Source organism: Mustela putorius, unplaced genomic scaffold (genome assembly GCF_011764305.1).
Source record: "Mustela putorius furo isolate JIRA1106 unplaced genomic scaffold, ASM1176430v1.1 tig00000873_pilon_pilon_pilon, whole genome shotgun sequence".
NCBI classification, from domain to species: Eukaryota; Metazoa; Chordata; class Mammalia; order Carnivora; family Mustelidae; genus Mustela; species Mustela putorius.
This window is the reverse complement of record NW_025421504.1, coordinates 284037-296546: the sequence shown is the minus strand read 5'-3', so window position 1 is coordinate 296546 and position 12510 is coordinate 284037. Positions and strand designations below refer to the sequence as shown.

Genomic DNA, 12510 nt, shown 5'->3' with positions numbered 1-12510 from the left:
GCACCAGGGGCTTCACGTTACAGCTTGACCTTAGGTTGGAATGCGTGCCCAGCTTGACCTTAGGTTGGAATACGTGCCCAGCTTGACCTTAGGTTGGAATGCGTGCCCAGCCAAGCCCCCTTGCTGCCCTCGTCAGAGCTTGCGTCCTCTGACCTCACGGGTTTTCCTCCTGCTTTGTCAGTATCCCTGCTCTGCCTCACACCCTTATCGTGGGGAGGAGGTGCCATGCTGCCCGCAAGCAGGGCACCCCCCGTGCAGCCCCTACTTCCACGCTGTCCAACAGGTTGCGGTGGTGCTGGGGATGGGGCCTTTCCTTGCCTCCCCCAGCCCTGGCCGCCTGGGACGAGCAGCGGAGGCCCTGCTGGCCGAGCTTGCTTGCAGTCCTGGTGCCTTCCTGAGCCCGCCTGCCTGCTGCCAGCCCCAGCAAGGCTGGGGGGCCCCCACTTCTGCAGCCGCATGGGTTCTGGGTTCAGCAGGGTCCCCTCCAGGGCTCACCATCTGCCTCCTGGGCTTTCTCAGCCTGGTTTCTGGAGGCTCATCGCTGCCTGTGTGTCCCTCCTGGCAGCTGCTTTTCCACTGGTGGGTAGTAGTCCGTGCCAGCTGTGCGTTTGAACTCCCCCCGGAAGGGCGCATGTGTGGTTTCTGTGGGGTGGGGGTGACAAGTGAGGTTGCCGTCAGCGTCTGTGTGCAGCTGCCGGTGCGGGGGGGTCTTTGTCCCTCGGGGGTGAAGGCTGAAGACTCGACTCCCTGGGCCGTGCGGTGGGTCCACGCGCAGCCGTGGGTTTGCTCTCGTGTCGATGGAAGCTCAGCTGACCGCGAGGGCGCGTTATGCAGGTTACTGCTAATGGAGCAGACGAAGAGGCGAGGGGAGGCCAGGAGGTGTTTTGTTTTAATGTTTTTAGACAAGTCATTTTGAGAGACTCAGTCAGAAAACTTAGTCCCCACTTCCTGAGGAACAATTCTGTGGACAGTTTGGATGGTTTGGGGACCGGGGCTGGCCATGTCCTGGAGAGCTGGGGGGCAGCCCCGCGTCCCCACATTCCGTATGACCTGGGACCTGGAGTGAATCGGCGTCTCTAGCTGTCTGATGTAGCGAGTGGTTTTCCCGGACCTGCTCCGTTGTCCTCAGGGGAAGCCCGGTTCGACCCTGGGCTCAGGTGGGCTCAGGCTCTGTGGAGCTGCCGTCCGCGGCCGGGGTAGAGGACGCGCCCTGTGGAGGAGTAGATGCTGCTGGGCCTCGCTGCAGTTTTGCTTGGCGATGCTCTTGTTCGAGAAGTTCTGGCCCAGGTAAGACTGCGGGCTCCCGTCCGGAAACAGCGCGTTCCTTCCGTCCTGCGGCGCGCGGCTCGCGTGCATCGTGAGGGTGGTGGAGTCCGTCCAGCCTGGATCGTGCTTCCCATGGTGCCCGCTGCGGGAGAGTCTGTGTGCGGCCTCACGACAGATGCACCTCGGCGGCCAGCGCGCACCGAGGGCGACGGTGGACGGGGGCTTGCCCACAGGGAAGCTGTGGGAAGGTTCGCGGGCCCACACGGCCCTGGGACTTGCCTGTGGCAGGGGAGCGGGCTCCGTGGGGGCTCCCCCTGGGGCAGGGGAGCGGAGAGCCAGCGGCGCATGGGCCGGGCACTGAGCCCCGGCAGCTCTTCCCGTGGTGGTGGGCTGGGGTCCCTCCCTGGCCAAGGCGAGGCCGGCACGCAAGCCTGCACGTCCCCTCTGTGTGGAGTGGCCGCTGCCGCCTGCAGCCCAGCTAGGGGCCTTTGGGGCAGTTTTCCAGAAATGTCCTGTGGGACCTGTCTGGGGCACTAGACACTCTGTTCATCATTTCCTCTTGCCCCCAGCACCTTCAGCACTGGCTTTTCTTCTGAGCAAGTTGGACTGCATTTCTGAGGGAGGTATGACGGCTGTTTGTCCCGGTGGCTGAGGTGGAAGTCTGTGGTGACGCCTGCGCCCGGGAGGGCCCTGCTCTCTGGGTCTGTGGGAGGCGCCACGTGCAGCCCCGGCGTGCGACGGGGCCGTGTGGCCCGTGCCTCCCGGAGACACGGCTCCATGCCGCGAGCCCTCCAGTGAGGGGTTTGCGTCCTCAATCGGTGCGATCCGTGACTTACCAGAAGACGCAGCGTCTCTGCAGGCTGTGACGATTTCTTTCACGGGTGGATGCTTTCTGCCGCTGCGAGGAAGGCCCCTCGGGCCCCCTGGGTGCACAGCGTGCCGGCCCTGCAGCGGGCTGTGGCACTCTCGGGGTTAAGTCATTTCTCTCACCTGGAGGCTGCTTTGTCCTTAGGCGGTTGGCGTTAGACAAATGACATGCTGTCTGGAGAGAAGGGTATTTAAATGACATCGCAGGTCTCCGGGTTGCCAAAAGGAAGCCCTCTGGGAATCTTATATATTTGACATGCATTTGCGTGTGTAACTGGAACCATGAGAAGGGTTTTTGTTCAAAGCTGTTGAAGAGTTTCCTTATTTTAAACCTGTTGAATCTGGAAAGAGTGGTTAGATTTTGAACTTTTTCTGATCATGACTTCTCCTGAAAGTTTGGAGCAGTGACTGTTTCTGCTCCATGGACGGCCCCCCCCGCCCCAGCGTCTGTGGGAGCTTCTCTGGGTGCCCTGCGTGGCCGCCGAGGCTGGTCTGTCTCTTTACACAGAGGCGGCTGGAGGGTGCTCAGAGTCTGGTGGCCGCAAACGGCCCCGCCAGCCCCTGCTCCCTGAGGTCGCTGCTCCTGGGGCCACCGTGGGATGGATCGGACCTGACAGGCCCAAGTTTCCAGTTGCTTGTTGAGGAAATCCACCGTCTCCCGTGTGCTCCTCTGAGCTGGCTCTTTCACTTTCCGCACGTCAGAGCCCGAGGGGAACGTCCCTGCTGTCTTCTGTGGGAGCCTGTCCCGTCGCGAGGCCCCTGTCGCTTGCTGGCGGCCATGTCTTCCACTGCCCTGGAGGCTCCGCCGCTGATGTCTGTCGCAGGTGTCAGGGAGGGGTCATCGGAGGCTTCTGAGCAGAGTGACAGATTCGTGACTTTGAAGAGCTCTGCGTCCAGCGCTTGGGTGGAGCTTGGCCAGACATCCACGCGGGCGGGTGTTGCTGGTGGGCCCTGCAGTGTGGGCCTCTGTGTCTCTGACCAGTTTCTGCAGGAGGACAGAGGAGTCCAGTTACCTGTGGCACATGGGCACGTGTGGGTTCTGGGCACAAAGTCAGGGTGTGTCTGTGGTGGGTGGGGGTCACTGTGGCCTGCGTTCCCCACTGGTCTGCTGTCCCTGTACTGGAGAGCTGAGTCTGAGTACCAGCGCTCAGGGGCTAACCTTTTCTCGCTCCTGGGGACAGAGTGGGCCAGATGGACCAAGTTCCTCCACTAACTAGGCTGGCGATTTGCCCAGCAGTGCTGGTCAGACTGTGACGTGGTCTGTGTGCGAGTCGTGGTGGAGGTCCATTAGTGGAGTCCAGTCCGGCCATTTGTGTCCTTTTCGTCATGACTGACAGACCTCACTGGCCAGTAAAGTGACGCTTTGGAAAGCCATTCCACGCTCCCTTGGGAACACACCACTGGGCTCCCTGATCTGGGGTCAGGCTCGGGGGGTGTGATGGGAGTGACCTCAAGGTCGAGCTGACCTGAGCTGGGGGCTGTATCCAGGTGGAGGTGGGCTTCTTGCGGGGGGCACCAAGCCATCCTGATGTGACAGCAGGTGTGACGCCTGCCTGAAGTCGACATCTGTGGCACTGGCCACGTCACTCCTAGTTGTCTGTCTTGAAATTGATTTTGTCCATTGGACCGATAAATTGGGACTCAGCAGTTAGCATCCAGGTTCCCCTCGGGCTATAGAATTGCTGAGCAGTTTTACCCCGAGCTGTCTGGGTGGCCAAGCTGCAGTGACGGTCTTAGGGGCCCTGGCATGGCAGTGGTAGTGCGTTTACATGATGCTTTCCTCCCGAAGGTGCCACAGCCTGTTAGTTTTCACAGCCATTGGACTGCGAATAGGCTGTCCTATTAGCGAGGAAAGTGGATGTGAACAACACTAGAACACTAGGAGTAGTTCCAGGTGACCTGGAATTTCCCCGGGTAGAACCACTGAAGGCCCATTGGAAGCATTCATTATAGAGTTGGTTTAGTTCAAGTTAATATAATAGTTTAAAAATCACTGATTCGGTTTAACTACGTCACAGCAGCTGGGATGGTGCCCTCTCGTTTGCTTTGGTCCTTGTACATGCTCTAGGAGCCTTGATTATAATGTTCGTTAGCCATTCACGAAGACCGATAGGTGTTCTTTTTTTCTTTTTTTTTTTTTAAAGATTATTTATTTATTTATTTGACAGATCACAAGTAGGCAGAGAGGCAGGCAGAGAGAGGAGGAAGCAGGCTCCCTGCTGAGCAGAGAGCCCGATGTGGGGCTCGATCCCAGGACCCTGGGACCATGACCTGAGCCAAAAGCAGAGGCTTTAACCCACTGAGCCACCCAGGTGCCCCACCGACAGGTGTTCTTGCAGAACATTGAGCTCCTTCCCGGTGTGCCGACTGGTGGGGGCAGAGCCTGCTTAGCGAGGTCTGCCTGGCTTGGAGAAGGCTCCAGGGCCTTTGTAGCGGGAAGAAGCTGTGCTCCCGTGTGGCCTAACGAGATGCAAGGCGTGGGGACGCTGGGACCTCTCGAGAGGGAGCCCAGGGAGCCGCCTGGGCAGGCTCTCTCCTCTCAAGGGAGTCGTTAGAGCGGCGCCGAGTGCGGGTAGTGGTACTGCAGTGACAGAGGGTCTGGCCAAGAACGCGGAGGGTAGTTGGGGAGGTCCCCGCTAGAGGCGCAGCGGCTACGGGGAGGGGGCCTCAGTGTCACGGGGAAGTGAGGAGCGGCGGCTCTGGGATACTGGCCACGCCCTGACCTGTGCCCCAGAAGATGGTGTGTGTGGCTTCTGGCTGAGGTGGGACACGTGGGGGAGACAGGCCCAGTTTCAGCCCTTGTGGCACTGGAGGGGCACGTCCCACAGGGGCTGCCCTGCTGCCTCTCTGTTGAGGAAACGAGAACTCAGCAAGGGGGTGGGCTCCAGGTTTGGGGTCTTGGCGTGCTCGATGTGGTGCCCCGGTGCCCCGTGCTGCTAGTACTGGTGCCCCTGGTTGGTCCCTTTGTCGACCCTGGCTGAGATGGGTCTACGCCGTCACTTTACAGCTTACACAGTGTTGCTAACACTGTGTTTTTGAGCTGTTTGTTAATAACTTATTCTGGAGTATGCTCATGTAATGTAAGTAAATTCATGTTAGCTATTTATAATAAAGTAAAAGGGATCACCATATGTATATAACAAGTGTCAGAATCGACACTACTTTTTGTTGTTATTTATGTAGAACCGAACACCCTTAGATGCAGAAAGGCAGAGGGGAAATTTGTGTTTGATATTCATCGTCTTACTGTTGTTTCTTTTGATTTTTTTGCTCAAGGCTCTTTCTGGTACGTTTTCTCAGAAGATGGTTTCTGGGAGGGTAGCTGCTCGGGAGATCGCTGCTTCGTTTTGTGTAAACCCCCACCTGGAATGTCTTCTCCGACTGTGTGCGTGTAACCTCGCTGGTCTTCTTGTCGAACAGGCAGGACAGCGTGAGGTGTACCGTGAGGCGCTTGTGGTGGCGCCGGACTCCGGGGCAGGCCTGGCATACACGCGCACAAGGGGCTGAGGCCGGTCCCCTCTTGGGCTGCCTCTTGGTCACACGGTGTGCTGGCGTTTAGCTTCGTTCTTTCTCCCGTCAGGGGTCGATCCCTGTCGCTGTCCTGTCCTCCTTGATGGGACAGGTGTGTGGTGCTCATCTGCAGTGAGGACCCGGCCCGGGGTGGGAAGCTGCTGGAGCACAGGAGGCTGTGGCCGTGTGCGCTGCTAGAACGACATGCTCCCCCCACTTTACGCAGCTGCTCGCCCCTGGCGGTGTGGCCGTGTCCTCTGCCCTTCCACTGTCCGACCCAGAGTGTTACAGGCCACATGTTGCTGGAGATGGTCATGCCCTTGTGCCCAGTGCCTGGGAGCATCTCCTCTGAGAACAGGTCCTCACTGGTTTCTACTTCTGAAGCTCTCCAGACACCAGAGTGAGCTGTCAGTGGGCTTTATGCCGCATTGTTGTTGGGTTCGGATCAGCAAATTGGGACTTAGAGCATGGGCTTTCAGAAAGTCCCATTGAGTGTGACTTCTAAAAAAAAATTAATATTCTCTCTTTGAATTGCAAATTAAAATTTTTTCTTAGGTTTTCTTTTTTTATCATATTTTCCTATTATAATAATTTTAAGAGACCTTTTTTTTTTTTGAAAGATTTTATTTGTGTATTTGACAGAGATTACAAGTAGGCAGAGAGGCAGCAGAGAGAGAGGGGGAAGCAGGCTCCCCGCTGAGCAGAGCCCGATGTGGGACTAGATCCCAGGACCCTGAGATCATGACCTGAGCCGAAGGCAGGGTCTTAACCCACTGAGCCACCCAGGTGCCCTTGTGGGCAGCTTTTAAAAGATGTTTCCACCTGATTTGAGCTGGCAAACTTCTCTTTTCCTTCCAGACACTTGCTTTCTGACCAGCTGGCTTTGGGGTGGACAGTACCTGCCCCTGGGGCTGCGGAGGCAGCAGGTGTGATGCTGGCCTGTACTCACGGTCTTTGTCTCCTGTGCAGTTGTCCCTGTGATCCTGAAGGCGCTGACCTATGAGGAGAAGCGGGGTTCCTGCAGCGTGGGCACCAATGTTAGAGACGCCGCCTGCTACGTGTGCTGGGCCTTTGCACGTGCCTATGAGCCCCAGGAGCTGCAGCCCTTCGTGGCTGCCATTTCCAGGTAACGTCCGTCAGAGCCGTGGCGGGGTCAGGTGTGCCCCTGGGTTGTCCCTGGGATCGTAGCCTCCTGACAGCACGGGAAGCAGCCAGTGTGGTACCTTTCCCAGAAGAAATAGGTATTAATGAGCTAATGATAGAATTTTAAGGGTGATCTGTAGAAAAGAAGCAGCTCATGAGTGGAGTGCCTTTCTCACGGGTGAGCAGTTCGAACCACACGTGCTGAGGAGGAACGTTCTGGAGGCTTTGGCCTGTGGCTAGCGGGTCCTTAGAGAAAGGGGGTCTGTGTTGTAGGTGGCATGGAAGAAGCACAGGTTCTTCTGTGCTCGAACAGAAGAACCTGTGGGGTTCGAACTCGGTCAGGTGAGCTGTGCTGAGAGTGTGTGTTCTGTCGGGAGAAGTTCTGGAACTTCAGATGGAGTTCCTAGGGAAGGCTCGGGAGGGCGGGAAGAAGCTGCTTTTGTTGAGGGGCCGCGTTTTGTCCAGCCTTCATTTTCAAGTTTTATGGACTTGCCCCTGAGATTCACTTAAGGCAACATGTGTTGACGAGCTTCACTGTCTGTGCCTTTGAAATGAAAATCAGCTCTCGGGAGAGCAGGTTTGTGAGGTAGGGGCGATGTATTTCCTCTGGTTCTCTGGGGAGAGAAGTGACAGCGGCAGACGCGTGACCTCGCCAGAACCCTGTGTGGACCGTGGCACGCCTGGGCTCCTCGGCCTTCGGCCTCCCGCTGTGCGTGCCCAGCTGAGCCTCCTGAAGGTGGCTCGGGTCCTGTGACATCATGCTCCAGTTTTAGGATCGGATGCTTTTTCGCTTGGAAAAGTACAAAACAGATGTGTTCCCAGTAGAGTGGGTTTTTAAGTTAATGTTTGTACTCTGATTTGTTTTTCTGTCTTTGGACTGAAATAAGTTTCTTTGAGTAGAAGGATGTCAGGTCTCCGCTTCTTGTGGTTTAAGTAGCCGGGGGAGGGGCACTGAGCGGCAGCCTGTGTTAGTCGCAGGCGAAATGCTTGCCTGCCACTTTTTTTTTCTTTTTTAAGATTTTATTTATTTATTTGACAGAGAGAGATCACAGTAGGAGAGAGGAAGGGAAGAGATCAGAGAGAGAGAGGAAGGGAAGCAGGCCCCCTGCTGAGCAGAGAGCCCGATGTGGGACTCGATCCCAGGACCCTGAGACCATGACCCGAGCCGAAGGCAGCGGCTTAACCCACTGAGCCACCCAGGCGCCCTTACCTGCCACTTTTACTGGGAGCCGGAGTTCGAAATGGTGCTCGGGCCGTGGACGTGCCCTCCCGCAGCTCTTGAGGAGGCCGAGGTTTGTGCGTGAGACCCTGCAGGCCTTAACACCTGGGAGCGCGGCCCTCTAGCTCCGGTGTCCCTGGCGCCTGCGGGAGTGGCCGGCCTGCCCGGCGAGCGGCCAGCATCTCGGGTCCTGCAGCTGTCCCTTGGGCGTGCAGAGGGACAGGGGACTGGAGCACCACTCCGTTCTCACTGGTGTCCCGTGCTTCCAGGATCTGAGGGCTGGGCGCGGGGCCTCAGGGCTGTTTGCCGCCTGTGCTGTGCAGCTGGGGCCTCTATTGAGCAGTCTTGACTCCAACAACGAAGTGAAGCCTCCAGAGGAGCCTGAGGATTCCGACCGGGTCAGGGAGATAAAGCGCTTCCGAGGAAGTCATAAAGAGGCCCAGCGCCTCCCAGCCGGGTCCACCTGGGGAAGTGCAGGGCGGGGCACGGGGGCTGGTCTACGGAGGTGCTGTCCTGCAGAACCTGAGGCCAGGGCGCCCGGGGGGCAGAGGGAGACTGCGTGCACCTGTGTCCCTCACGGGCCATCGCCGCGGCTGCTGGTGATCCTCAGGGAGCAGCGAGGGCCAGGCTGCCGGGGGAGCCTCTCCTGGCTCCTGGGTCCTGCCCACGCTGTGTCCCAGCTGGCCACCTGCCACACTTGTTCTCCTCTGCACCGTGAACTGGCTTGAGGGAAGGCCCTTCCTGCTGCTTGCTTGTCCTGCCCCTCCACTTTGTGGAAGTTCTTCTGTAGCTAGAGTGTGAAAGCGAAAAACGTACTTACTGTTGATGCGGTCACAGAGCAAACTTGTTGAGGTTGGTCCTGTCTCGTGCTGTGAGGCGTGGTAGGGGCCGTGGTCTTCCCACCCCACGGAGGCTGAACAAGTGATGGTGTTCGGGACGGCTGCCCGGAGTCTCGCAGCAGGCAGGCGCCGGGCTGGGCCTGTGCCGGAGGCAGACACCCGGGCCCGGCTCTGCGTGAGTGCGCAGCTGGCCTCTGCTGCGAGGTCCTGACGGCGTGCTCTGTGGCAAACACACGCTGCTTCAGGGGGACCTGGCCCCTGACGTGGTTGTTCCCCTTTCAGAGCGCAAACAGCCCCAACACACTTGTTTTTGAGTTTTACATTTGCCTGGGAGCTATAAGCTTCACAGGAATCTGTGTCCCTGCTTTCTCCGGGGACCCTCCTCAGTCCCGCCCGATGGGAGGAAATAGGGCCCAGGGCTAAATGGTTGCCAGAGGCCACGGGACCAGAGTGAGGCTTCGCTCACCTGGAGAGGAGCCCTGCACGTCCAGAAGGCCGAGTGACCATCACACACGCTGTTCTGTACTTGGGGGGAAGCTTCTTATGGCACCACAGGGTCCCAACTCTAATGTCTCCAGTCATGTGTGGGCCCAGGGCTCTTGGCCAGGGCTCCAGGTTTTGGAAAAGAGGCTCTTCTCACCACAGGCAAAGCTGTGTTCTGCAATGTCAGAGCTCACCGTTGTTCCCAGTCTCTGATGTTATAAAGCAAAATGTCGGTGAATGGAAAGATGTTAAGCCTGGCCTTAGCATGGGTGTAGAAGTTGGGGGTCAGCCTGACTCTGAGGGGTCCCAGGCATGAGTATGTCACAGGTCCCAGGACATGTGGGCCAGCCGGTGGCCTATACAGTCACCATGAGCTCCTTTCTCCAGAGTGTGCTTCCTCCACAAAGCCTCTGGGTGCTGAGGGGTAGAGGGGCACCGGTAAGCTCAGTTCCAGGGTCACGATCCCTTATTCAGAAAAGGAAAAACAGGCGTGGGGCTCAGTGAGCTGGCTCTGCAGCATGAGAGGGTCCCGGTCTCTCGACTCACTTCCTGGTAAGTGACACTGGGTGGGAGGGCTTTGAAGGGACCAGTGACCGCTCCGGTCATTCTGCCTGTGTTGGAGCGAGCGTGCCTTTGTGGACTGCTCGTTGCAGAGAGGGTGGAGCTGAGCCCCTTCTTTGGCGGTCGTAGGTAAGGGTTTTGTAGGGCCCCACTGTGTGTCTGGGAAGCAGGGCTTCTGTCTGGGACATGTCGGGAGGACGTGAAGTGGGTGTTAAGAACACTGACCTTTCTGAGTGGGGACTCATTTTTATTTATTTTTTTAAATTTTATTTATCTGACAGACAGAGATCACAAGCAGGCAGAGAGGCAGACAGAGAGAGAGGGGGAAGCAGGCTCCCCGCTGAGCAGAGAGCCCGATGGCGGGGCTCGATCCCAGGACCCTGAGACCATGACCCGAGCCAAAGGCAGAGGCTTTAACCCACTGAGCCACCCAGGCGCCCCTGAGCTGGGACTCGTTTTGAGCGAGTCACTGAGCGTGAAGGACCAGAGATCAGGGACTGTGGCAGAGGCCAGTGTCTGTCCTCGGAAACTCCCTGGGTTCTAGCACGTCCTTCTGTCTCAGGGAGGTTGGGTTCTCTCTCTCTCGGGCAGGCCCGAGGAGTTGCTCGATCACACACATGGAGGCTAGCAGACTAGACAGCAGCTAGCAGGGGTACTGGAGACTCCTGGTTTGTCACCTTCCTGATCTCTCCAACTTACCCGGGAGTTTCTGTTAGAAAGGCACCTCTTGTCCCCTCTCCCTGCGCCCATCCCAGGATTGGATGAGCCAGTGCCCTTTGGAGCTGTGCCCAGCAGGCTTTCGGGCCAGTTTGGCAGGTTCTGAGGGAACCTGTGCTCCATCTCTTCCCGTCCATCTGGACTGCGGGCATCTGGGGGCGGGAGGGCGGGCTCAGAGGTGAGTCATGGTGCTGGGGAGCCTGGCGGACGCTGCCTGCGCGCGCCTCCCTGCCCCAGGAGTATCGGTTGGGGTGTGGCCTTCGAGACCTGCCTCCCTCGGTTTGTAATAAGTGACCACATTTTAATTGTCAGCTTTTAAACCCATTAATCCTGGCTCATGATAAAACCATGATATCTGTAATTGTACTTTCCCAAACTCTCCAGTGGGTCCTGCAAAAATAGACAGCCGAGATCAGAATATAATTGTGGAAGTGAAGTAGAAATGCCTAATGAAAGAAACCAGGGTGGTAGTCACAGTGGGAAAGGGCCTGGGCTCAGGGCAGGTGCCCAGGGAGAGGCTGGGTCTGTGGCCCTCACCTCCTCGGACGGCCGTGAGACAGGCTCACCTCCCGAAGGAATGTGCACATTCTTTCGCTCCTGGTGCATTTGTGCTGACCCTCTGACTTAAAAATACCAGAAAGGCGGTTTTTAGGTTGATTGAATCATGGTTTGAAATGGTCAGTTTAAAAAAACCCGTATTACTTTAGCGTTATACACAGGTTAAGAGACCAAACTGTGGAAAAGTCAGTAGGCCTTCCTGAAGAGCCACTTGCTGCTTAGGAGGAGTGAAACACAAAGCTAAAGTGGTCCCAAGTGGTGGTGAGTTATCCATAAACTGCTTCTCATCAAAAGCTAATTTACAAGAAGAAAAAGAAAAAGGAGCGGCCATTGCCAGCATGTGCGTTGGTTGTCACCTTCTAGTGATTTCCTCACCTGAAACTCTTTTGTAAGCCAGGCCCCTGTTGACATCAGCGCCAGCGGCAGCGCCCACTCCAGTCAGCCTGCGGAGCCGGCCCAGCCAGCAGCGGGCAGCGTGGGCTGGGCCCGGGGATCGAGAGTCCCAGATCTCTTCCTCGAGGGCAAGATTGTCCTGAAAAATCAGGAAATGGCAAGCATTGCTCAAAGCTACGTCTTGTTCTCACTCAGCGTTTCTTAATGGCAGACTTCCAGAGGGAAGATAACCCTTTTGTTCTTCAAGAAAAGTTTAATGGTGGTTGGTGACCAGAGTGCGCCCCTGGCCCCCCTGTCCGCCGGTGAACTCCCTTGGCCTCCACGGGGCACTGACACGAGTGCCTCCTGCGCATCTGGTGTCTCACCGCCTTGTGAACTGGTGTGAGCTTCGCCGCTGAGGGCCGAGGAAAGGGAGATGAGTCATGGGCAGGGCCTGCGTTTTACTCAAAAAAATGATGTGATTTGCACTTTCAGACAGCGTGGATGGGTAGTAAATTGTCAGTCTGGTGTTTATCTGTAACGTTCCTTTGCTTCAGAACGACAAGAAGAGTGTTACTTAGGGAAAAAGCAGCGGATTTTGCCTTTTATTTATTTTTTGGCTATAGAGCATTCTACAGTCTAACAGACTGAGTTTGGGGTGAGATCTGCTCTTTGCTGTGCCCGTTGAAAACCAGGTGCCTGGAGCTTAGGACAGGTAGAGGCGTGCAGCTTTCCCCTGGCACAGATGAGAAAGAAAAGTCCTTTTCTGTTCGACACGGACCATTTCTCTGTGTTGAGAAATCATGGTGAAGTATCGTCTGAGCTCCTCCGGCGAGAGCAAACAGGTGAAGGCGCAGGAGACGCGTTCCAGCCCGACTGAGGCCCGGCCGGCAGCGCGCGCGGCTGGCCTGTGGCCACTCTTCGTGTCCCCTTTCCGAGTGTGGAAGGAGGGCTGGTGACTCACGCACTCGGCCC

At 57.1% G+C, this 12510-nt stretch overlaps 1 protein-coding gene across 2 annotated transcripts in view; it reads left to right on the top strand.

Annotated features, from left to right (window-relative positions):
- Window positions 1–12510, top strand: part of TBCD (tubulin folding cofactor D) — a 155034-nt gene that overhangs the window by 79804 nt on the left and 62720 nt on the right. For both annotated transcript variants that reach the window (XM_045085596.1, XM_045085595.1), the window contains exon 14: window positions 6613–6769. In XM_045085596.1, the coding sequence (XP_044941531.1) occupies window positions 6613–6769 (157 nt within the window). The remainder of the gene's footprint in view (window positions 1–6612; window positions 6770–12510) is intronic.